The 26160-nt window shown below is 44.0% G+C and overlaps 5 protein-coding genes across 5 annotated transcripts; 2 read left to right on the top strand and 3 right to left on the bottom strand.

The window, feature by feature from the left end:
- Positions 1 to 394: 394 nt before the first annotated feature.
- On the bottom strand, positions 395 to 3091 carry slx1b (SLX1 homolog B, structure-specific endonuclease subunit). The gene is made up of 6 exons (XM_080543903.1): positions 3007 to 3091; positions 2322 to 2572; positions 2097 to 2148; positions 1670 to 1996; positions 801 to 1007; positions 395 to 704 (listed from the first exon to the last, which is right to left on the bottom strand). The coding sequence occupies exons 2-6, from the start codon at positions 2492 to 2494 to the stop codon at positions 675 to 677; spliced, it is 789 nt and encodes a 262-aa protein (XP_080400029.1). The 5' UTR covers positions 2495 to 2572; positions 3007 to 3091; the 3' UTR covers positions 395 to 674.
- A 730-nt stretch (positions 3092 to 3821) lies between these two features.
- On the top strand, positions 3822 to 4685 carry LOC308169232 (bolA-like protein 2). Its single transcript, XM_080543904.1, has 3 exons — positions 3822 to 3958; positions 4348 to 4445; positions 4554 to 4685. The coding sequence occupies exons 1-3, from the start codon at positions 3896 to 3898 to the stop codon at positions 4651 to 4653; spliced, it is 261 nt and encodes an 86-aa protein (XP_080400030.1). The 5' UTR covers positions 3822 to 3895; the 3' UTR covers positions 4654 to 4685.
- Positions 4686 to 6357: 1672 nt separating this feature from the next.
- LOC308169448 (transforming protein p54/c-ets-1-like) lies at positions 6358 to 12514 on the bottom strand (the record flags this gene model as incomplete). The annotated part of the gene is made up of 9 exons (XM_080544130.1): positions 6358 to 6611; positions 8356 to 8563; positions 8935 to 9053; positions 9202 to 9423; positions 9693 to 9884; positions 9991 to 10065; positions 10424 to 10627; positions 12117 to 12236; positions 12496 to 12514. 9 exons carry the CDS (start codon positions 12512 to 12514, stop codon positions 6358 to 6360), a joined length of 1413 nt encoding a protein of 470 aa, XP_080400256.1.
- A 2769-nt stretch (positions 12515 to 15283) lies between these two features.
- Positions 15284 to 17357, bottom strand: LOC308169447 (uncharacterized protein; the record flags this gene model as incomplete). The annotated part of the gene is made up of 3 exons (XM_080544129.1): positions 16592 to 17357; positions 16121 to 16459; positions 15284 to 15894 (listed from the first exon to the last, which is right to left on the bottom strand). Exons 1-3 carry the CDS (start codon positions 17250 to 17252, stop codon positions 15284 to 15286), a joined length of 1611 nt encoding a protein of 536 aa, XP_080400255.1. The 5' UTR covers positions 17253 to 17357.
- Positions 17358 to 22746: 5389 nt separating this feature from the next.
- On the top strand, positions 22747 to 23753 carry sst5 (somatostatin 5; the record flags this gene model as incomplete). The annotated part of the gene is made up of 2 exons (XM_080543957.1): positions 22747 to 22878; positions 23562 to 23753. The coding sequence occupies 2 exons, from the start codon at positions 22747 to 22749 to the stop codon at positions 23751 to 23753; spliced, it is 324 nt and encodes a 107-aa protein (XP_080400083.1).
- Between the last annotated feature and the right edge of the window lie 2407 nt (positions 23754 to 26160).

The raw sequence follows: 26160 nt of genomic DNA, 5'->3' as shown, positions 1-26160 counted from the left end.
CTACCAAGTTTCATACATTTTCATCCAACCGAGTGGAAATGCCAGCATTCTGAAGTTCATTATTTACTTTAGGCTATTATAGCGCCACCTATGGTCTAATCATGGTCATTCTTTCTGTCATAGTTACTGATGCTCTCTAGTTGAGGCATGCAAATTCATAGCATTTTTGGTCAGGGACTTTTTGAGCTATTTGACCAAAGCGAGGAAAAGAAGAAGAAGGAGTAAACCTAAACTACTACATAATAGTAGGAACACTAATAATAATAATAATAATAATAATAATAATATATAGCACCTTTCAGGGGCCTTATAGTCATCATTTTACACAACATCAGTTTTATTAGTTGTACAAACATAAATAGTTTTTACACACATATTCAGTATATAAGGCAATTCATAATTGTGACTGAAATCATATCCAGACAATACATCGTAATAATAAAAGGGTAAAAATCTGCTCTGATCTCAGGGCTCAGATGTGTGAGTTAAAAAACATTTTCACCGTAGACTAAAAATGGCATTATTGTGTCTAAGCGTTGTTTTGTTGTCGTAAAAATCCATCTTGTCATTGCTGTTTCTTCTTCCTTGTACCCAGGAATGCCTGTGTTCACAGTTCATTGACAGTGAATATGGATCAGAAGGGTTCTGATCATTGGGTCGGGATCCCACTCCCTTTAGATCTGCAATTCATCTGCCCAATGGCTCTGTGAATTGGAACAGGATACACCTCTTATATCTCACATTACAGGAAAGGACATTTATAGGCGTCTTACAATTCTGAAACTTTACCCCCCACGTACCTGGGATGAGGATGTCATCTCGTCTCTGTGACAGCCGTTCTTATGTCGGATCAAACTCCCCCACAGCACGGAGCGACGACAACAAGGACACTCCCCCTCCACAGGAAGAAGGTGGGTGGGCTCCGCCCTCAGGAAATGCTTGGCTAAGCAAATCAGATGGCTGGTCATTTGACAGGAGGGATGGAAGCAGGTCATCTTATCTGCAGACTGAGACGAGGGAACTCCATTCACACATTACATTCCGAGCAAGCATATTTTTCCATTGTCAGTTACATTATACATTAACTGGTCTAAGCTAAGTTTGTGACTTATATTATGCTTTTGTGTTTTCTTCTGGTCCCCCAGTCCTCTTCACCAGCTGTAGGTCTCTGACAAACAAAGTCGGTGTGGACATAGACGTAAGTTCCAACACTATTGGATACAAATAACGTGCATGTGATAGCAGTACAGATGCATGTCATTATTTCCCATTAGCACAGAAGGAAATGAGACATGGACAAATGAAGCCAACTATCTACTGCCAATAGCTCATACCTTCACAACCCCCTGACACAGCAGACATCTCTCACACGTCACTGTCTCCTTCTCTCCTTCCTCATACCTTCACCACCCCCCGACACAGCAGACATCTCTCACACGTCACTGTCTCCTTCTCTCCTTCCTCATACCTTCACCACCCCCTGACACAGCAGACATCTCTCACACGTCACTGTCTCCTTCTCTCCTTCCTCATACCTTCACAACCCCCCGACACAGCAGACATCTCTCACACGTCACTGTCTCCTTCTCTCCTTCCTCATACCTTCACAACCCCCCGACACAGCAGACATCTCTCACAGGTCACTGTCTCCTTCTCTCCTTCCTCATACCTTCACAACCCCCCGACACAGCAGACATCTCTCACACGTCACTGTCTCCTTCTCTCCGTCCTCAGGCCGCGGTTGCTGTTGCTTCTTAGCCCGGACGCTCCCGAAAGCCACGGGGACGTGCAGGGGCGGCTGCAGCCCGGGCTCGAAGTCCATCCGGTACTCCTGCTTGAGCCAGCGTGTGGTCAGGGGGAGTCGGCTCCACGGCACCACCCGGAGCATGTGCGATACCACGCGCCAGTGGAACTCCAGGCTGGACTCCTTCCTCGATTTCCGGGAGACATGGGACAGACGCCGGGAGGAGTGGGGATGCTGCCACGCCCACTCAAACTGACAGAGGGAGGAGAGGGAGGAGGGGTGGTTAGAGTTTGAAACATCAGCCTGAGAAGGAGAAGGAAGTCACAAAGGGATGATGAAAGATCTTACACACCCTCAGAGCTGCAATGTCAGAGGGAAAGCCGTGAATGATGAGAACCATCTCCCTGGATAAAAACGCAAAAGGAAAAGAGTCCACATCTCGATCTGTAACAATGACAAACAATCCATAACACCACACTGTCTCTCATTCAGCATTATCACAGACAAGTTCCAGATTCTGTATCAGAACAGGGTCGACCCGGGCTGGCCCTGTAGTGGAAAAGCACCATAGGCCTACCATGGTCCCCTCCCGCTGGTCTTCTTGGCTCCACCTTTGTCTCGCCCGGCGTTGTGCTGTCCTATCCGGCGTTCCGGGTTCACAGTGAATCCAATGTAGATGCGTCCCTTAAATTGGGGATTGGTGCTATACAACATGTACACCCCAAAGAAGCCTTCTACCTCCACCACCATTGTTCATGACAAAGCTGCACACTCTTGCTCCGTCCTTCTTCAGGGTTAAATCCTCTCATCTCATTCTTTTAAGCCAGCCTGCATTTTGAATGAATGAATGAATGAATGAATGAATGGTCTTTATTGTCATTAATACAGTACAGGTACCATACAACGACATTTAGGAGGGGGGGGGCTCCCCTGGTGCTTGGAAAAAAGACTAAAAACAAGAGAGCCAAGGGTAATAAATAAGGCTATGTACACTATCTACTATACTATACTACTATACTATACAATAAAACACTGTGCTGTACTCTATGCTATGCTATAATATAAATACCCTAACTTTTTCCTATATTTTATTTTTATCATGAGAAGATCAGCCCCACCACAGTTAATACATACATTTCAAATAAGTCATTCAAAATTATAAAATGTATCGAGCAATACATTGATTTTGAGCAGTAGCCAGCTATGAACATGTCTTAACATTATATATCGCAAACATAAACAGTAGACTGGTTGGAACTTACATGTAACCGTCAGTTAAACCGGAATGGCATGGTAATGTATGAAAACGCATTAACATAGCAATCGATAATCATATATCAAGGCTATTCGATCTAACCGACCATAACATAATAATATCATATTGAAGCTGATTTAAAAATGTGTAACAACTGTTACTGCGCATGCGCATGAATGTTTCTAGGCATGATCAATCGATTGTCGATATGAACGTGAGGACCAATGGATTCTCTTGTTGTAAACAAAACATCTGCTGTCGCTGCTGCATGTTACATGTATAGGCATTCAGCGTAGTGCCTGATGAAACAGAGTTGAAGGGACACAGACACTAACCTTTACCGTATTTTAGAAAGTGGATTAATGAATACATTTTTCAGATTTTGTAATATTTGGTCACGTAAGAGGGTAAACTAAAGTAATCATAGTAATGTATTGTATTTATTATTCAGGCATGTAACGGAGCTGGCACATACTTCTAGGACCTTAGACCGTAGGACCCTTCTTTCTTTTCATTGGCTCATTCGAGACTGCGAGTCCCGCCCTAGTTTGTGAACAGACGAATGTAATTGGTTCCCTATTATAACTCCGACGTCGCGATTGGATCCTTCACATTTCCTAGATATCTGGTCCAGCCCCCTCACTCAAACCCCCTTCTTTCTTTTCATTGGCTACTTCGAGACTGCGAGTCCCGCCCTAGTTTGTGAACAGACGAATGTAATTGGTTCTCTATTATAACTCCCGACGTCGCGATTGGATCCTCACATTTCCTAGATATCTGGTCCCGCCCCCTCACTCAAACCACACACACCACCATCAGAAAGACACGCCCGTAGCCTACTCAATAACATTTAGGATAATTCTAGGGGGAACAGCGGGTGCGTTATATATAACAGTATGGCTGTAACAACAGATACAATTCGTGATAAGCTCATCAAGGAGATCGGAGCGGTACATGTGGTATGTATGTGCTGTATAATGGGTGCACATGACATGCTGCTGCCCCCTAGAGGCCCAAAATAGTGGTGTTTTTTGTTGTTGAGATACAATGAATATCACAATATCGTGAGCTTAGAATTATAAGGTTCTATCTCCGTTTAGGGCAGTTCAGAGATATTGTTTTACATTCCATTATGTTTTGTGAGATGGAACCTTTGTATTTTATGAATTACTGACTCAAAAATGTCAACATTTTAAAAATAACACCACACAGGCATTAATAAACATCTAATGGATCAGCTTGTGTAAAAAACTCAATTTTGCCAAAAATGGAGATAGAACCTTATAATTCTAACGTCACGATATGACATTAGCACCATAACTGACCTTTGTCTGCATTATATTGACAGGAGGTTGAAGATACATCCCCTAACAGATGTGCTGCCAGCTTCAAAGTCCTGATCGTGTCGCCACAATTTGAAGGGAAATCACTGCTGCAACGACACAGGTAGCCTACATTAAGTGAAGACCACTGCAGCAGATAGTAGTGTCTCTGGGTATACAGGCTTAGAGGTTGACATGTTTCTCTGCTCTATTTTTTTTTTTTTGCATCTAGGATGGTAAACACCTGCTTGGCTGAAGAGCTGAAAGAGATCCATGCCTTTGAACAGAAGACACTAACGCCAGAACAATGGGAGAAACAGAAAGCACAGTGATAAAGACTTGTTAAGCAATAAAGTATGTACATGAGATACCGGTCTATGCTTTAGTCCTTTATGCCTTATTTCAACTGTGTCAGTTTTTTATCACTTGACGCCGGCCACCTCGACATCCAAATCTACACTTTGCATTACAAGTAACATACTCATACAATTTCACTTCCTGATACATGTATTTCATGTGGCAATGGCACAGATTGAAATAAAATAAAATAAAATATATTGACAATAAAACAATGAATGTCAAATGAAAAATCTCAAAAAAACTCAATAAGTGATGAGGAATAAGAGGGATGCTGCCAGCATCACCAATCACCATTATCTCTTTCTTTTATCATGATCTTATTCTGTTATCATGATCTCTTTTCTTATAAGACGTCATCTGGACATCCTAGATAGACGTCATCTGGACCCACATTCCAGCTTCCCTGAGGACTTTTTTTTGGACTCTTTGTTTACTGGGATAGACAACACACTACAAAAGCCACATTAACTAGGCTAATTAACGGAACTATATCCATATACAGCCCGAGCCCTGTCCAGGGTTCTGAAAGAAACAAGTGTGCCCATCAAAGGTCAAGGCATTAGCCCTACACATAACATTTAGTCCTCCACTTTATAGACACAGCCAGTATAACACGTTTAAAAGTACTACAGTGAACGGCGTACTGTCCATTTGTCATACATTTGTCATACATGTCCAAACATACTTCACTTGAATAGGAAGTTGGCCTGGTGTTTCTTTGCGTGAGCAAACCTCTTGATGACTTTATTGTTGAAATCCATCTGTCCCTGGATCAATGGATTTTCAATGGAAAGCATGGCAAAGGGCGTTCAGTCGCAGTCCTCTTGAAACCAGCCGACGCCCAAACAGAGTCTCCACCAAAAAGCGTGCATGGGAAACAGAACAGTGCATGTTTCGAGGTGCTCAGTTAGCCATCTCTTTTTAAGCAGGACCAAGTCTTCTGGTCTGTGTGTCCCTAAACATTGTATCTCCAACTTCTCTTACAAACACTAAACCGCACACAGTCAACAGAAAATCAACACAATTCATTGTTAGCTAGTTAGCATTAGAGAAGTACAGTAGATCAACTGAATTGCTTTGTGATTATTTCCTGTCACGTCAGGCCATGTTAACGTCATTAACGTTTAATATCTTTTCTTCATTGGGCAGAAACATTTCTGCGCCTTCACCCAATGCAATCTTTCCCTGCTCACGCCAATCACACTCACGTCCCCCTAGCAACGATGGGGCAGAGTGCTCCACTGCCCCACAGCAGAGAGATAGGACAGGGAGCGCAGTCTGCGGGGCGAGAACACACACACACACACACACACACACACACACACACACACACACACACACACACACACTAGAGAAATGACTCCATAACAGCACTATAAGGATTGTGAGTCAAGTTTATTATATTTATACACACCAATTTCACCATTGAATCACTATTTTGTATTCAATATAAAATACATATAAAAGCCACAACGTTTAGATGTAACAAGCATCTTGTACCACAGCGCCACCTGATGGGGTGTTGCCCCACCTGCCCCTAATGTAGAATCGCCGCTGGTCCCATCTCTGAAATAATCTTCCTGATTCATGTTAGGGAGTCTCAGAGATTCAGTCAACATGTTCAAGTCAAGGCCTTCCTTGGCCATCCTTGCTGTCTTCAAGGGGTGGTTGGGTGGTTACTGGGGGGCGCTTTCTGGTGTTGTGGAGGGGCTGGGTCGGCCAGAGCAGCTGCAGGTGGCTGTCATGGTGCGGGGGCTTGGGCTTGGGTTGGCTGGGGCCTTCTCTTTAGGGCCTTCCAGTGCGACCTGCAGTCCAGTGCCGTATGAGTCATGATGGTTGGGTGTTTGCTCAGGGAAGATTACAGGCTTTTTCTGCTGCTCCCCCCCCACCCCCACCCCCCACACCACTGATGTTGGTGACTGTTGGTGGCCTGTCCAAGGGAGACCAGGTTCTGGCTATTTAGATGTCATTTAGATGTGAGAGTAGAGGGAGGGAGGGAGGGAGGGCGTAAGACGTTTTTTTACATACGTTTAAGCCGTCTATAGCAGACACTCATCCTGACAGACTTACAATTCAATCTGACAGTTAGTGAGTTAAGTGCATTCAAGATGGAGGGAGGCAAAGAGAGCGGGAGAGAAAAGGGGAACAGACAGGGAGATAGAGGAGGAGAGAACACATGTAAAACAAGTGCGAAAGCGAGACACCGGTGTGAGGATTAGTTCCACCACTTTCCCTCTCATGACCAAGCTGCCATGCGGTTAATGGAAGAGACAGCGTGGGAGAGGGAGAGAGGCGAGGCGAGGAGAGAGATCATGCACACATTATGTCCGTTTCACTGGGTACCATTGTCCATCTTCTGGGGGTTAAGCAGTCTTAGCCCCCTCTATTTATGGCCTTAAAAGACTATAGCAAACGGAACATAGCACTCTACTCATACTGTAATTAAGATGGATACATTATATTACATGAATTGTTTCCCATAGTGCTCTCACTGCTCTGTTCGATAATGGTGGCTATCCAATATGATTTTCGTCAAACTGGGCTGGGTTTAGTTTGAGTCAGTCAGGCTTTGGTATACCATTGTAAGTAGAGTTCCCTAAGGTGATGGTTGGAGTCATTTCTACCTTGGTACACAGTACATGTTGGATTAGACTACTGGCTAAAAAGTTCCCTCACCTTGTAATCCAGAGGTCTAATTGAACTGCTGTCTGAGAACCAAGGGTAGAAGCAAACAGATACAGCCCAAGTACTGGAAACAACTCGTGAGCTTAGAATTATAAGGTTCTAGGCAGTTCAGAGATATTGAGTGTACGTTTTTACATTCCATTATGTTCTGTGAGATGGAACCTTTGTATTTTATGAATTACTAACTCAAAAATGTCAACATTTTAAAAACTAACACCACACAGGCATTAATAAACACCTAATGGATCAGATTATGTAAAAAAAACAAAATGTTGACAAAAATTGATTTTCTGGACGTGGATGGATGGAAATGGAAATTCTAACGTCACGAACTGCCTCTGCTTTCATCGGGGATCAAAAGCATCCAAGCAAGTTAGGTGCTGTATCAAAGATCGAAATAAGACAGGGAGTTTTTTCCACGGGATTTAGCCATTCCACCCCCGCCACAAACAGAAAGACAGATACATCTCTCCCCTTGACTTCACTGGGTGAGAGGCAGAAGGAATTGGGTGAGCAACAGAGTTAGTCACATCAATTAGTTTCCATTAACGCAACCACCAGCTGATCTGTCACCCCCTAGATTTGTTTATAGACACATTATGTTAATTTAACTTTTTATTCATTTAAACCTGACAACTGCAAAAAAAAAAAAGGGGTTAGGGTTAGTTGTTTCAGGGTTTAGGGTTATTATTATGTTCCAAAATATGGTTTACAACAAAGTAAAGAATAAAACGCAACCCCAATATCTCCATCATATCAACATATAAACTACCATCTTATTATCTCAGTTTAGTTTATATCAACAGTATACTGCACATTAGACATAGTCACCAAACTTTTTCCTGTCTTGACTATGATCCAGATGATGACATGGTTGACATAGCCATTTTATGTCTGGTAGGGTTAGGGTTAGGGTTAGGGAAGCTATTGAAGCTATTGTAAACAGTCAGTGTCTTAACCCTTTGTTCTGTCCTCATTTCATTCCTGACAATCTTCGCCTGTGATGTCAAGCAGGGCATGTAGCTCCCCAGGCTCGTATCCCAGCAAGCCTTGCAGGTTGCAGACGAAGCGGTAGACATAGCGCTTGCCAGCGGTCTTGTGGATGATGTTCTTGTCGTAGTAGTAACGCAGGCCGCGGCTCAGCTTCTCGTAGTTCATCTTGGGCTTGTTCTTTCTCCGTCCCCATAGCTGGGCCACCTGCATCACAGCGAGTTAGGAGGTCAAATGTCACATGGTGTGATGACCCAAGACTTCCTGTATCCATGCCTATAAATATGAATATGTGTATGTGTGTTTGTTAAGACAATTAAAACAATAATAACAAAAACGGATTCCCATGGTGTGATGAAATGCTAAACATATGTATATATGTGAACATGGTCACACTACTTGGTTAAGTTGACACAATCGTTCGTATCAGTATATGTACAGTAGCAAACATCTCCTCACACCACTCACAGAAATACTCAAAATGATAATCCGACTTTAAACAGGTGAACTGAGAGATCATCAAAAAAAATGAAAACACTGTGGACACATAGAGTACGTGCCCAGCATACAGCTCTTACCTCATCAGGATCGGTCAACTTAAACTCCCATCCATCCCCTGTCCAGCGTATGAATGATTGACAGCTCCGGTCCGTCAGGAGTTCCAATAGAAACTGCCACAGCTGAATAGGACCACTTCCTGTTGCGACACAGTTAGAGGGAGAGACAAATGCTTAATAGGTACTGTCGATATTCTGTACTTAGTACTGTACTTAGTACTTTAATCGAAGGTCAACAAGTCACCCAAGATGGGTGGTCATTTCCCTCAGAAGCAGAGCATGACTTACCAGTGTAACCAGCCAAAATAGCTGCTGGAACTACAGCTCCACCGAGGTCATTCTTGTCTCCCACAAAATCTTTGAAGCTCCTGTGTGGGTGTGGCAAGACGAAGGGGTCTCCAGGGATGGACTCCTCCTCACAACCCTGGTCTAAATCCTGTATTGGGCCGATCCAGGACAGGCTCCCGCTGATGTCTGTGTCCTCGTAATGTAGGGTCTCCACCTCTGAGTCTATACATGATGTAGTCAAAAGGAAAGGATATAGATAACCAAAGTGTTGGTTGGTTGCAGTCATCGCCCAGCCTATAAACTATTCATGATAAGAATAATTATTTATAGTGAACTATCCCAATAAGTCCAATATGAATGCTTGAGGTAGCCTATATACACTACCAGTCAAAAGTTTGGACACACTTTCCCCTTTTCCAATTGAATGGGGAAGTGTGTCCAAACTTTTGACTGGTATGTACTGTATGTCTAAAGGTATAAACAATTCCTACCCGTCTCTCCGAGCTCTCGGAGTAGTGTGACAGAGGACAGGTGTCTGTGAGGTCCCTCCTGCTTGACGAGGTAGTAGTCCTGGTGTCTCACAGTCACCGGGTCCAGAGAGAGGAGCTGGGATGCCTCAGGGGGATGATGGGAAAACTGGCAGTGGTGGCTCTGTTTGTCCATATGCTGAACGTGCTCTGAGTCTGGGGGAAAACATGATAGAACCATCCGGTAAGTCAGTGTCATCGACTCTGAAAGGGGACCCAGAAACGTTAACACACCGAGGCTGACAGGGCGATCGTTTCTTACTTTTGTTGATCTGTGACTGGTAGTAAGAAGACAGCGAGCAGAGGACTGGAGGGGAGCCGTGATCATATTCGCACTCTGAAAGACACACACACGCGCACACACGCGCACACACGCACGCACGCACGCACACACACACACATGTACGCATGCACGCACACACATATACACACATACACACGCAGACACATATGTGCACGCGCACACACACACACACACGCACACATGCACACACGCATGCACACACACACGCAAGCACGCACACACATACACACACACATATATACACACACACACACACATATATACACACACATAGATAAATTGTAATTAAACTCACTTGACTTTACATTCTCAGGAGAATCTCCTCTATCCATGCTATTGTGAATCAATGAATAGAACTTTCCAGTACAGTCCAGAGTATTGCTGCCCCTACCCTTGCGCATGGTCTCCAGATGCTCCCAGAGGATCTCTCCTGCTGTGCAGTCTGAGGTCAGGTCCAGGAACGCCTCTCTGTCCAGGGCACAGAGCTCACTCCCTGGCATACCTCTCAAATCAGGGCCCAGGCATTGTAGGCCGAACTCAGCCTGGCACCAGTCTAACCAGTGACTCACCTCCCACTCTGACCACAGATTAGGATCTGGATAGAAATGAGACAAAAACAGGAATCTTAACAATTATTGTAAAGGTGCATCTCAACAAATTTGAATATTGTAGAAACATTTATAATTTTTGACAGAAGTATGTTTACAGAAGTATGTTCATTTATGCACTCAATACTTGGTCTGGGCTGCTTTTGCACGAATTACTGCATCAATGAGGCGTGGCATGGAGGCAATCAGCCTGTGGCACTGCTGAGGTGTTAGGGAAGCCCAGGTTGCTTTGATTAGCGGCCTTCAGCTCGTCTGCATATCCATGGAAAGTTGACTGGAAGAGAAAAGTGTGGTAGGAAAAGGTGCACAAGCCATAGGGATGACCGCAGCCTTGCGAGGATGATCAAGCAAGGCCGATTCAAGAACTTGGGGGAGCTTCACAAGGAGTGGACTGAGGCTGGAGTCAGTGCATCAAGAGCCGCCACGCACAGACGTACCCAGGAACTGGGCTACAAGTGTTGCATTCCTAGTGTCAAGCCACTCCTGAACCAGAGACAACGTCAGAAGCGTCTTACCTGGGCTAAGGAGAAAAAGAACTGGACCGTCAGTTGTCCAAAGTCCTCTTTTCAGATGAACGTAAATGTTGCATTTCATTTGGAAATCAAGGTCCCAGAGTCTGGAGGAAGAGTGGAGAGGCACAGAATCCAAGTTGCTTGAAGTCCAGTGTGAAGTTTCCACAGTCAGTGATGATTTGGGGTGCCATGTCATCTGCTGGTGTTGGTCCACTGTGTTTTATCAAGCCCAGAGTCAACGCAGCCGACCAGGAGATTTTAGAGCACTTCTTTAGAGCATTTCTACTTAGTGCACTTCTGTCTGCTGACAAGCTTTATGGAGATGCTGATTTTATTTTCCAGCAGGACTTGGCACCTGCCCACAGTGCCAAAACGACCAGTACCTGGTTTAATTACCATGGTAGTACTGTGCTTGATTGGCCAGCCAACTCACCTGACCTGAAGCCCATAGACTAGAGAATGTATGGGGTATTGTCAAGGGGAAGATGAGAGACACCAGACCCAACAATGCAGATGAGCTAAAGGCCGCTATCAAAGCAACCTGGGCTTCATAACACCTCAGCAGTGCCACAGGCTGATTGCCTCCATGCCATGCCTCTTGATGCCATTTATGCAGTAATTCGTGCAAAAGGATCCCAGATCAAGTATTGAGTGCATAAATAAACATACTTTTCAGAAGGTGAACATTTCTCTATTATAAATCCTTTTTTTGATTGGTCTTCTGTAATATTCTAAGATTTTGAGATACTGCATTTTGGATTTTCATGAGCTGTAAGCCGTAATCATCAACATTAAAACAAGAAAGGCTTTAAATATTCCACTTCATGTGTAATGAATCTAGAATATATGAAATCTACTCAAAACCCTGTTCCGTTGTTAGCCGGACTAAGACCTTCCCAAAAACTCTTCAACGCCCTACTGAATTGTAAGTGTACTCCATGTAGAGTACTGTACTGTACAGTACCATGAGGGAAGTGCATGCTGCTCCTCTCCTGGGCAAAGCCGGCGAAGGTGGCCCTCACTGCCTGGCTCAGGACCTCCTTACTGGTCGGTGTGAGAGGGGGGACCTCTAGAGGGTCCATCTCTGCACCGAAGACACAAAGCCACGTCAGGAGAAAGACGGGGGTTCCCCACATAAGAGCCCCAATGTAATCAAGAAGATAAGCACACAGATCCCCCCCTTTTTATATCCAGCATTGGTATTGGGGAGGTTTACACCCCAGCTTTCAATATCTGAGAAGTGAGCACACACACATTTGAAGACTTCTAACAAAAAAAAAACATGCAATTAATTAAGTAAAAGAAAAAAAAAAGAAGAAGAAAGAAACAGACACAGGTATTACCATAAGCGCTCCAGTCCATCCTTGGGTCTGTAGGATCAGGTGGAAGAAAGAAAATCCATGGAGGGAGGAGAGGGAGGCTTTAATACAACTGATTGTAAAGGAGGGAGGAGACAGGTGGTGACGGATACATGTCAATCATGTGGATGACGGGGGGGGTGAGGGGAGGAGGGGAACGGCGACCCTCACGACCGAATAAGAGATGACAGAGCCCAGCTCAAATTTGGCAAACAGTGATTTGGAGATATCATGGAAAAAAGGGTCATAAGGGTCGATGTGAGTATGGAGACTTCAAACTAGACAGCTATAGGTCCATTGGGGAAATTAGATGATGATTATCCACATTGTTTGAAGACTATAAAGTAAAAATCTGACTAAAGCAGTAGACATCAGACACAATAGAAACAATATCTCACATTTTTCTCTTTACATGTAATTATTCTAGAAACAACACTGTATGAATCAATGCTGTTACTGTAGTTGATTGGTGTTAGCTTTCTAATTGCATAGTACAACCATGTTCAACTCCATGGGTTGTCCATGTAATTACTTAATTACATCGTAGCAAAATGTATGTTGTTACTACAGTATTTACGGTGTTACTACACAGGTAAAACTGTCTGTAAATTGTTACCGAAAAATCATAATGCTTGCAAACCAAACAGTGGCACTCAATTGTATAGATTATCATCAGGAAGGTCAATGTAAAACCACTTGAAAGATAATAGAAATTCAATTCAAGGGGATATTTACTATTTCCTATTATGAGGGATATTTACTATTCTCTGTCAGCGGGGACATCTGTCATGGGATGAGGTAGCAGCCACCCAGTGGAGCCAGTAAGTGCATGTCTGTCCAGGGGGTTTCTTCTCTCATTCATATAAGAAAAACATAGAGATTATGTTAGTAGGTGTAGCGTGAGTAAGACCCTACAAATGTGTCTGTGTGTGTGTGTGTGTGTGTGTGTGTGAGTAAGCCTTTTTTTAGACTTGTAAGTGAACGATATAGCCATTGAGAAGAATCTAACGTATAAATGCCTCATGAGCTGCCTTCCCCCATCAGAACCCAAAATAGAAGATTGTTTTACTCCATTGTTTGTAAAAAAAAAAAAAAATAATAATATATTGTTTGTATAAAGGTTGTGTAAACTATAATTATAGAGTGGTTACATTTCTTCAGCCCCATCTCTCAGCTGGTTACCAAAACAGTGGCGGGGTGACCTCTTTGTGGTTATCTGTATCCCAGATCATCCCTTTAAGGCCCTCCAGGGGGGGTATTCCATCAACGTCGCTTAAGGAAGAAAAACAGGCTTATTTTTTGATAAATCTCACGGGATCTATCAGAACAAGCCTGGATTTTCCTTTAGTGACATTGATGGAATATGTTTATGTGGGAGTGTGTGAGAGAGAGAGTGATCCCCAGTCAAAGTGGCCCCTGGGTGGGTGTAAAAGCTTGTGTTTTCTTCCTCAATGTTTCCCCAGCCCAGCAGGGAGAGACGAGCCATACTTCTGTTGTCTTTGCACTTGGACTCTGTCAATGACAATTAAAACTGAATCTGAATCTGTCTTGACCATTGATGTCCCTGCCATAGGCCATGTTCTCACATGAAAGTCCGAATCATGCCCCGGGGCGAATGGATGAGATTGCAACATTGTTGCATAAATTATTTCTCTGATTTGCCTTCTCACAGCCCTTTATGTACACAAAGTAACATATGCAATCGAAGCAACAGACAGTGGTAGTTGATTGGTCAGAAAAACTGAAAATTGCCCGTTCGTCCCGCTCTTATCCAGATCAACACGCACGCGCTGTTGTTTTCCTATGGACAGCCTCGATGCGTCGTTTCTAATCGGAGCGAAACCACCCTTTTCAAGCGGAGCATGCGTCGGTTGTTTGCTCCGGGAGCGACTTCGAATGCACGTTCTCACAGCTCCAAACGACGCAGAGCAAAGCGAATTTTATCCTAAACTGCGATTCCAAGTGAAGCAAATGTTCTAGTGAGAACACACCCTTAATGTAGGTACTGGGGATTCTCTCGTGGAGTGGAGATTAGGACACACAATAGCCCTTTATCAATTCATAGAAGCTTGATTCCTTGTGTCCTCTCCTCCGTCTTCCACTTGTTCTTATTTTCAAAAAGAATATCTAGCAGAATATCTAAGGCGAGGAAGCTATATCTTCTCCTCAGGTGTTTTGAGGAGGAAGCGAGTGGAGGATAGAGATAAGGAAATGAGGAATCGAGTTTCTAACAATTGAGGAAGAAGATTGATCACATGTGAGTTACTGAGTTTCACTGTGTGTTGTGTAAGATACTAAGTGTTAAAAAAAACAGACGCGTGTCTCTGCGTGTGTGACTGTGTTATTCCGTATGGAGGTTTGGTTTCTTCAAGTCAATAGACACACAGTCAAAGTTCAGGCCTTGCTGACTTTAATACTTCCATCAATAAACGACCTAGGTCGTGTGGTCATTAAACTATTCATTCATTAATTCATTCAAATAGCCTAGATAAACAAATGAGAAAAGAGAAACAAATAATTCAAAAAGCAAAAGACTCTCCTGTTTCCATTTGTATGATGATGAACATCAGTCATTGATCAGCCCCATCCCTTGTGTCCCCCACATAGGGAATCACACACACACTGTCCTAGTTTAGCCTCCCCTGTAATTATGCACACATTTAAGTCTCTGTCAAAAAGCAATGGCAAAAGTCATAATTTTAGCCGTGTGGGCTGCAAGGTTGCTGGTTCGAGCCCTGCCCGCTCACTCTAGCTGTTCCCCCCCCTGAAGCCCCTAGCACTGTCCTTGGCTGCTGTGAGAACGCTGGTGGAACCGAAGCCCGCCGCAGTTTCGGAAAGTCTTCCCGCACTGGCTGCACACGTACGGCTTCTCCCCGGTGTGGATGCGGAAGTGCCGCGTCAGAGCCCCCGAGTGGCGGAAGCGCATGGCGCAGACGGAGCACGTGTAGGGCCTCTCCCCCGTGTGGATGCGCAGGTGGGTCTTCAGGTTCTCCATGCGGTTGAAGTCGCGGCCGCACTCGCTGCAGTGGTAGGGGCTGCGGCCCGGGGGGTAGATCTGCCGCCTGGCCGTCCGGTTGGAGCTGGCGGTGGGCAGTTTAGAGCGCTGGTGCTGGGGGTGACACTGGCTGTGGTGTCTGCGGAGCTCGCTGGGTTGGTTGAAGGCCTGGCCGCAGATCTTGCAGACCTGGACGCTAGGGGGGACGTTGGGGTTGGGGTTGGGGTTGGGTTGAGTTCGGACCTGGACTCCGTATACCTGCGGGGGGGTAGCGATGGGAGGGGCCTCTCCCGGTCGGTAGAGGGTGGGGAATTGGGAGGAGAAGGCTGGAAGGCTTGCTGTTGGACCACTGAGTTCTGAAGCCTCTGGGTTGATGTTAGCAGCGTGAGCTGTGGAGACAGAATACATGAACATGTTATGTTAGGTTAGAGTCAGACAGATACAGCCAACATGCAACGGTGTAAGGCGTACTCGTGTAAGTTTCCTTTTTTATCAGATCAAATAAATGCGGTTAGTAATAGTACCAGTGGGACGTTGACAATATATTGATGTCTAGTGACATCTTGTGGGTGATATTCGTCAGTGTCTGTTCTGGAGGTTCAGTCTCGGACTTACATAGATTGTGACTGGTTCCAGGAAGCAGAGAATCCGGGTTGTGTGTGTCCATTGGGTCAGGTCTCCACTCTTCAAGCATTTTGGACTGAACCAAAGACAGACTGTCGGGACCAAAGTCGTCCTCTCCAACCGAGTCAAAACTGCACGCGGAACTGGAGCCACAACTGTTCTCTACTTCCTTCTTCTCCTCCTTCACCCTAACCTGCTCTACCTCTACCATGCTCTCCGCAATGTGAAGTGAGTCACCGTGTCCAAATGTTCGGTCTTGACTCGGATGCTTGATGCTTTCGACCCTTGCTTTCTCATCCAAATACAAACTGGTTGTCTCTTCCTTGGAGTCTGTATAGGGGAGAAAAAAATGAAGATACAATGACAGGATTGCAATTATTTATAGTAACCGTCCATTATAGCACTGTATTCCAGCAGATCACTGATATCAAAAGGCCTCACAGCGGCCATTTCTTAACATACCTTTGAGTGAGTCATGCTGAGGGGTCGCCTCTCCTCTCGGGACAGGAAGTAGCTCCTGAGAGCAGACCCGGCCATCCTCACAGATCTCACTGAATGATTCATGCTGTTGTTCCCTACTAGTCTGGGCCTCCACTATGATATATTGATACGACTTGTCCACGGCGACGTCCAGCGAGGACTTTATTTTAATAAGCTCGTTGTCCTTTAACTGTTCTTGAGGATTTGATGATAAGTTGTTGTTTTTGTTGATGAGTGGACTTGTTGGTGGTTGTTGTTGTTGTTGTTGTTGTTGTTGTTGTTGACAAGACTCAAGAACTGTCTTCAGTTGAGACTGACCTCCATCTCCTACACAGCTACGCACAGCATCGAGCTCTTGCTCAGCTGTCTGCAAGCGCAGCTTCAGAGACTTGTTCTCCCGCAGGGTTTCATGCATCTGGTCACGGACATCCCCCAGTGCTTGACCCACCAGTTTGGTGACCTCTAAAACTGCAATCTCCACGGCCACTTCGAAGGCACCGTGGATAGTAGTGGAGAGCTCCTCCTGGAAAGAGAGAGACACCCCCTCTCCCCCTCCGGACGATTTCGAGGGACGAAATTTGGCTGATATGGAAGTAGTAGTCTCCCTTTGGCTGCTCATGTTCGTTTTTAAATTAGGCTTCATTTTTTTGTTTTGTTACAGTAATTCTCTATCTCTCTCTCTCTGTCTCTCTCTCTCTGTCTCTCTCACTCTCTCTCTCTCTCTCTCTCTCTCTCTCTCTCTCTCTCTCTCTCTATGTCTCTCTGTCTCTGTCTCTCTCTGTCTCTCTCACTCTCTCTCTCACTCTCTCTCTCTGTCTCTCTCTCTGTCTCTCTCTCTCTCTCTCTCTCTCTCTGTCTCTCTCTGTCTCTCTCTTTCTTTCTCTTTCTCCCTCTCTCTCTGTTGTTTTGTTGACACACAATCCTTGTTTGCGTTTCCCCTTTGAGCTTGTTACAATATGATCTCACCTGGAAGTTGATTTGATATTGTTAGCTAGTAAAAACTGTCTTTGTCTACTGAGAGATGTGTCACGCCTCCCACATAGGCGATCGAAACGCATTAGAATTAGAAATGTCTAGAATTGGAAGACGAATTGTTTTACCATCTGGTTATGAAATTGGTCGCGTCGCTCTCTGCCTCTCAACGTTGGAGCGGTGTTACGTTAGGTTACGTTGTGTCACGTTGTGTTACGTTGTTCATTGGCTGTGTTCGAAATGACATACTAGCATACTGCATACTAGCATACTCAATTAGTATATACTGCATACTGCTTACTAAATTCATAATAAGTATGCCAATACCAGCCGACCGAAAATCTAGTATACATTTCTTGCATACTCAAATGTCACATACTCTAGTGTGAACGCACTGCATACTCAAAATCTACGTCATATCTAGTATGAGTAGTATGCTAGTATGCCATTCCGAACACAGCCATTGGCTTTTAAAATATCCTGTTTACATTGGCGGGGCTATTAAATAGTATCGCTGGGAATGTGTATTTCAGAGCCCTCCGTATACCATATACAATCGCCTGTTATACCCCAATAGCCTACTTAGTTTTTTTTATATATCGATAACAATATTAGTCTTACAAACAAGAATGAATACATTTAGATACGTTATGATTATGAGAAGCAAATGAAAGCAATTTTGGCCTTTTAGTTTCCGGGTTAGCTCATGGTTGTCCCAATACCATTTTTGGCGAATCAGCTCAAGACAAAACAAGACAAATGTCTCTTGTTCTTTTGACGTTAACCTTCAGTCAGTGACGAGGGAGAGCAAAGACCTGTGTCTCTAACCCAGACACAATGTCGCTCAAGGAAAATCCTGGCTTATTTTTGATAACTCTCGCGAGACCTATCAGAATATGCCTGGATATTTTTAAGAACTCTCGCGAGACTTATCAGACTAAACCTGGATTTTCTTTTAGCGATGTTGATGGAATACACTGGTGGATCCTTGGTTATTGGAAATTCAAAAACAAGCAGATATTTGTGGTAAACAAGGCCGCCGCTACGTACACACGCGTCACGTGCTGTGCGTCGGGCACCAAAAGCCCCCCCTCCCAAAAAAAAGAGCCCCCCCCCCACTTGGGAAAAATAATCTACTATTGCAAACGTGGCATTCAGTGCCTTGCTCAGGGGCACTTCCACACGTGGCCCGCCTGGAATTCGAACCGCTGTGAGCTGTGAATCTGTAATTCTGAGTCTACGACAGCTTTTACAAAGGAAGACCATTCAACATTCTTCAGACTGTTGTGATTGTATTTCAAAGGGAAAGTTAAGATAAGGGCTTGGGCCATATTCCACTAAAGGTGGCTTAATATAGCGGCGCTATAAATAAATGCGGCGCTCAGGGAACTCGAGATTGGTATTCAAGCCTCAGGTGATTCCTCGAATGAGGATCAGCCTTGTGTCATCAGTGTTCACAGAAGACAGGCTTACAAATCTTCGATATGGGAGCGTGCACGCAGACATAAAAAGCCCTGAAGTGTCGATCTGTCGAAATGAAGATACTCCACTCTGCAGGGGTACTACATTTGCGCAGCATTCCGAATTATTGATTTTTATGAAAACTGAAAAATAAGATGTAAAATACTGCCGCAATTAACAAGGCGAGGGAAATGGTTTGGCAAGAAATTGCTGACCGATTAAATGCGTAGGTCATACTAGCCCCAGTTATTGTTATATGTTCATATTTTAATAAATGAATATTACTACTGTGGTGATATCCGCAGCAGGCTACAAACCATCATATCGCCACAATGGCCTAGTGGTATTGACTGCTGCCATAGGATTTATTCGTCATTTTATATCAGTGGTTCGAATCCCTCTACAGACGCACTTTTTACTGCATTTCGTTGTCTGAATCTAATCTAAAATCTCATCTAAAAAAGTATTGTAGGCTATAAAATTATGGTGCAGGCTAATTTACAAGAACTGACACGATTACAATGGTGTTTGAAACCTTTGCATGAAATCTTCGGTTAAATGTAAAAAAAAAAAAAATGAATGACTTAGTCAAGTCTCGAACTCGCAACCTTTGGAACTCGAGTCTGCAGCCTTAACCACTAAGCCAGCCAGACCGCTGTCATGACGGCAATGCAAGTTGAGACAATTACTTCTTTTTTTTTTTACACTCTTTTCTTTATCTATCTATCACACTTTCAAAATATCAAGTTATCTATCACACAATCAAACTATCTATCGATCGATCACACTTTCAAAATATCAAATTATCTATCTATCACACAGTCAAACTATCTAATCTATCTATCTCATGTGAAGTGGGAACTAATATTTCCTAAAAGACACATGAGGAACTTTCGTTCAGGGTTTAGTTTCCGCCTGTGAGCCTTTTTTGACGCACGGATGACTATAGCCTGTGTTTTAGCCTGGTCGGGACCAGGCTAATTATATCTGACTCAGAAGGAGCTCAACCAAGCAGCGAACTATTTGAGCCACATTGATGGCACCGAACGCAAGCTAACATTTTCGAGGCTTAGAACTTTATCGAGGCTTAGAACTTTATCGAGCTTTGTGGAATAGGGCCCTGGTCTTTAGTAACGTTTAGTTACTTTAGTCATTAACATTTTGTTAATGACAATGCACGCAATACAATATAAATCACGCAATACAATATAGAAAAAAGAGAGAGCTACAGAAAAGAAAGCAAGATATACAGAGAAAGACTGAATTGGAGAGATTGAAATATCTGGAAAAGAAGGGAGAGGAAGAGAAGAGCGAAAGAGGAGAGGAGGTGAGGACAAGCTTGGAGGGGAGAAGAAACAGCAACAGGTGAGGACAGCGGTTGAAGAGATAAAGACAGACATTTAATGTATGGAAGACATACATGGAAAAGAAAAGGAGCGTAAGAGAGAGAGAGAAACTTGGAGGAGGGAAAGGAGGAAGAGGAAGAGCACGCAATACAATATAAATCATTCTTCAGACTGTTGTGATTGTATTTCAAAGGGAAAGTTAAGATAAGGGCTTGGTCTTTAGTAACGTTTAGTTACTTTAGTCATTAACATTTTGTTAATGACAATGCACGCAATACAATATAAATCATACATTGGACACCACAGGCCTGCATACTCCTTAATCACATTGAGACAGTGACATGACACTCAGCATGATACTTATGACCGCGTATGCGGCGCGTCATCATTTCACACTTTGAGGTCGATAAGTCACTTGCAATCAGCCCCTCAGGATTATATTCACCTCACTTGCATGCAACAAAATGTTTTAGAGTGATGAATTGAGGGGAAATTATCAGATATGTATTTAAGCAAGGCACTTAACCCCTAAGCCCTTCACCAGCTCAGTGGCATTGCGGTTAGAGTGTCCGCCCCGAGATTGGGAGGACGTGAGTTTGATCCCCGGCCGAGTCATACCAAAGACTATATAAAATGGTACCCGATGCCTCCCTGCTTGGCACTCAGCATTAAGGGTTGGATTGGGGGTAAGACCCTGCGACATACCAGCGTCATGTCCACGGGGTGTACTTGAACATCAAGCCCCCTCACCCTACGGAAACAGGAGACAGACTCCTGCCCTATGGGCCGTTAGGCTCGAGAACCATCGGTTCACAAGGCTACTTACTTAACCCATAACTGCTCCAGGGGTGTTTGATTGATTGATTGATTGAAAACTTTATTAGAAGATTTGCAGAAGTAGGTACATGAAAGTACATATTACATACAAGGTCATCTAAAAGGATAAAAACCCAAGAAAGCCACTGGCTTATTTCAATTGGGGTCCTTGTTGACTATGGCTGACCCTGTGCCTATAGCAAAAAAATACAAAAAATATTGGCTTGACTAGCGAGTGTGTCATTGATTTTCAACAACGTTAAAATGTATTCAAACTTTTCTGAATAAAAGTCGGAACATTTTGGTCGGTTGCCGACTTGTTCCCGCTTTCACCAGCTGCTGTCACATATTCTTTCCGACAGCCACAGCCATAGTGTAGGAGAAGATCACATCTGTCCCAGCAGCACTAGTCATGCGGCCTATGAATGAATAATGACCTATAGCTCTCCATGGCACACAGGTGGGTACGGGGGTGGTAAATAAAGGCCCCACAGGGCTGTGTGAGCCCTCCCAGCTGGAGGGCTGTGAGCACGACAGCACCTTCCCCTGAACATGCTAATGAGTGCCAGGGGTGGCATTAAGAACTGAGTAGTCAGAACAGTGGGAGAGAACATTACGTCAGGAAAGGTCATCATGTTGGTGTGCAGTGAGAGCCATGGAAATGGTATGTATTGTTGGCGAATACGGTTATTTTTTGCCCAAAATTGTGTTTTATGTAGTTACAACTGCCCAAAATTGATCCGCTACGTAAGCCCATGACCTATTCTGCAGTGTCTTCCCATGGCATGACGTTTGAGGAGTCTTAACCTACAGTTAAATTGTTTTAATTATTAATTTACATCTTTGCCCTTTAGACTGAAGATGGGTAGAAGGAATGGAGACTAGTGGCTAATGGGCAGACAGTTCAATTAACATTTAAGTCACTTCCAGTCATTAGCAGTTCTGTGCAGAACGGACCACATGTCGCGCAAGAGACACGTACAAAGCTGCCGTGGCTAATCCCAACTGACGTACCACTGGGCCTGATGGCATCACACGTCAACAATCCTCTATTAACACCCCCCGGTGGACCGACACCAGACTACGACTGGGCTTGGTCAGTTTGGATCTAAAATGACACGTTTGATGCATGATGTGTAGGAACACTTCACACTCTGTGCCTACTTGTCAATGGAAAGTCACAACTTTGGGGGTGGGATATTTGTTTTGTTCTTGTGACCATGCGAAGCTTTGTGACCTTATCCAGTTATCCTCCGTACCACACCCCTTACCCACTCACCCCCACCCTCACCTCACCTCACCTCACCACCATCCTCTGCGCACATTCTCATAAACCAATCACATCCCTCGTGGTCAGAGGATGAAGATGATTCGAGGGTGAGAAACTTCTATATAAGAGCCACCGCCGTTATATGACTTCCACACATCCAGCTATTTGTTTTTCATTCACTGTCGACTGATTACCGCTGTTCAGTATAGCACAGAAGGACAGCACAGCCATTCTACAAGTCATCGGTTAGGCGAGGGTGTGTCCAGAGGAAGATGCTGTGTTCCCAGATCCAGGTGTTCCTGGTGGTTCTGTCTGCCTCCGCATTGTTGGCGAGGGTCAGTGGTGCGCCACACAGAGACATGCTGACTGAACTACTGAGGGCAGACGCAACCACGGGCAACAAGGTGAGTGGCAGGTCTATGATTGGACGGGTCTACCGTACCCTTGTATGTACTGTATGTAAGCTTTTTATTGTTGTTGTTTATTGTTATATTGTTACATGTTGTTTTCATATAATCAAGTTCTTGAGAAGTTCTTGATTTTCAAGCCTAGACACATATGTTTGCTGCGAACGGTTTCAATGATTTCCACTGATGTGAGGAGTTGTACTACATGAATGAATGAATGAATGGACTTTATTGTCCATTCATTCACTACATGCCACATGCTACATGCCACATGCTCTGGTTTATCATACTGATCATACTGACATGACATTATAGATGAACGGTGCATTGTGCATGAAATCATGTTACGCATGTTCAATCAATCAATCAATCAATCAATCAAATGTACCTTTTTTTAACAAAGACAATTGTCTCAAAGTGCTTTACACTGGGGTCGCCTGTGGGGCGTTCACTATCCTGTTCTTCTGTCTCCATGTCCCCTTCTCTAGGACCTCTCTCACTCTCCTGTTCTTCTGTCTCCATGTCCCCTCCTCTAGGACCTCTCTCACTCTCCTGTTCTTCTGTCTCCATGTCCCCTTCTCTAGGACCTCTCTCACTCTCCTGTTCTTCTGTCTCCATGTCCCCTCCTCTAGGACCTCTCTCACTCTCCTGTTCTTCTGTCTCCATGTCCCCTCCTCTAGGACCTCTCTCACTTACTCCTGCTGAAGATCATGTCTGACCTGCTGACCGCGGGGGAGAACGAGGTACTACCAGAGCTGGAGGAGGAGCTGGGGGTCAGGGACGAGGTGGTACGCCAGCTCCCCCTCCTCTCCCAACGCGAACGCAAGGCAGGCTGCCGCCACTTCTTCTGGAAGACGTTCACGTCGTGTTAGCCCAACCACGTCCTCGACTGTTAGCCGGGATGACCTCCATCCTGTTAGAACATTTGAAGATCTATTTATTGCTGTTTCACAAATATGAATGTGATGAGAATTTTATGTTGCACTCTGTATAGCTTTTTAAAAGCCTGTAATGTTATTGCCAGATGCCAGTGTGTATAAGGACAGATGCCTTGTCATGGAGCGCCTCGCTCTAGCATAGATAGTGCAGCGAAGCATTTCCATCAGAATTCTAACAAAATTTCCTGCATACACCCAGTAAACAAAGAGTCCAAAAGACATCCTCAGGGAAGCCGGAATGTGGGTTCAGATGACGTCTTTCTAGGACGTCCAGATGACGTCATCTGAACCCACATCCCGGCTTCCCTGAGGACATCTCTTGGACTCTTTGTTTACTGGGCAGGCTTGCTTGTTACTAGTCTACCATGCAGGCATTTCTGTGGTTGTTACTAGTCTACCATGCAGGCATATGTGTGGTACTAATGTAAGATGAGGGTGAATCAGGTGTGAGGTTGAGGTCTAGGATAACAGTCTGCTGATGGCCCATCTCTACCACCCCTGTAGAGCTTCTCTACTGTAAATAATCATTAAAAAAAAACTGAATTCTTCCTTCCTCTAGGGTTTGTGACTGCCAATGGCTCCTGGCCAGAGCATACTTTTTCTTGCGATGACTGATGGATAGATGATTCACTTACTTAGACAAATGTATTTGTTGTAAAGTCGCTTCGGATAAAGGCGTCTGATAAATGCCAAAAATGTAAATGTACAGTACCAGTCAAAAGTTTGGACACACTTTCCCAGAATGGGGAGTGTGTCCAAACTTTGGACTGGTACTGTAAATGACGGCTCTGGCACTAGAGGAAGTAGGGATCTACTGGGGAAGGAACCAAACGTGGGTCGACTGTTCTCATACTGAAGTCACTGATTAAAGAGTCTCCTTTATGTCTCAGACTATATGCTGTAGTCTCATCTATTATCATTCCTTCAAGACGGCATTCACATAACGTCACCTGTATACATTCACGGTGTGATTTCACACAAAACAAGCACAGAGACAGAGAGAGTGATTTGCTGAAAAAAGAGATGGTTTTAATGTATCAACGAGGTACTACAATCAGCATTAGAGGAAAAAGCAAATGCACACACATGCACTCACACGATCATTCACACACCTAACGCATACTGGAGTCAAATTGTACAAACCACCTGCTCCGTACAAAAGCATTCTCAGCCTGAGTTTGTCAAATGGACAGAGAGTTCTGCTGCAGTATCAAGGGCTGTGAAATGCCAATCTGTTATCAACCACAGGTTACACTTAAGAACAACACATGAATTGATGGCCATCAAGGCCACAATATGCCACCAGACTGCATTTAACAGAAACGGGGAGATGGTACAAAACAAAATAGAAAGCGTGTCGTCACAATGACCAACATTTCAATTACACGGGGGGTCGGCATTATACTTCGCAATATGACACAAACATAAAACAGGTAAACAAAGTGGAAAAAAAAATAACGACTTGATGACCTAACTAAACAACCAACTAAACAAAAACAACATGAGAAATAAATAAATGGTGAAAATGTCAACGTCACAGGGCTCAAAAAAGAAAAAGAATCTTCATTTACGTTTAATTGCGCCGATTCACCAATACTGTCTGAGAATGACCAAGTACTGTACTGAAAAAACTAACGATATTTGGGATTTCAAGGAATGATCATTGAATTGGATGAGATCCTTAAACGGTTGGTCTTCAGCCATCCAATCATGTTAACTGTTACACTGCAAAACATTGAGACAGTGGGACGGAAAAACAAAGGACGAATTGGGCTACCGTGAAATTGACGAAGAAGACAAGAGGACGTTTTCTCAGCTGACAAACGTTATGTCAGGTGAGATCCCTGTTTCTCAATTAGACAGCGGCAAGCATTTGACTTCATTGCACCTTCAACTTCATTGTAACAAATCAAGTATCCATCAACGACAAATTAAACACACACAAAAAAGAAATAAGCGCATTGGGTTGTCTGTCTTGCTCGTTTTAAGATGGACTTTTTGAAGATATATTTGGCTGGTGTGAAAATAACAAATAGTTGCACCCTGAAATGCAGTACCGATTTTTAATTTGTATCCAAATGACTATCCTATGGAATACCATACCAATACCATGTTCAACATTTGAACACGAGCATCCAATGTTCTCGTTTTCACTAAATAGTCTACTTTTCCCATCCTATATATTCACTGCAAAATTCACTCCGCCTAGAACTACTTGCTCTCCAACTTCAAATTCACTCCATAACCACAACAACCTGCAATATTCAGTCCCAGATATCCCTTGCATAATATATGTTTTTTTTAATGTGAGGCAGTTCAGTACTATTGACTGTAGTGGTGT

The sequence above is a fragment of the Nansenia antarctica genome, assembly GCF_963989245.1.
Source record: "Nansenia antarctica genome assembly, chromosome: 13".
In the NCBI taxonomy this organism is placed as follows: Eukaryota; Metazoa; Chordata; class Actinopteri; order Argentiniformes; family Microstomatidae; genus Nansenia; species Nansenia antarctica.
This window is presented reverse-complemented; position numbering and strand designations above follow the sequence as displayed.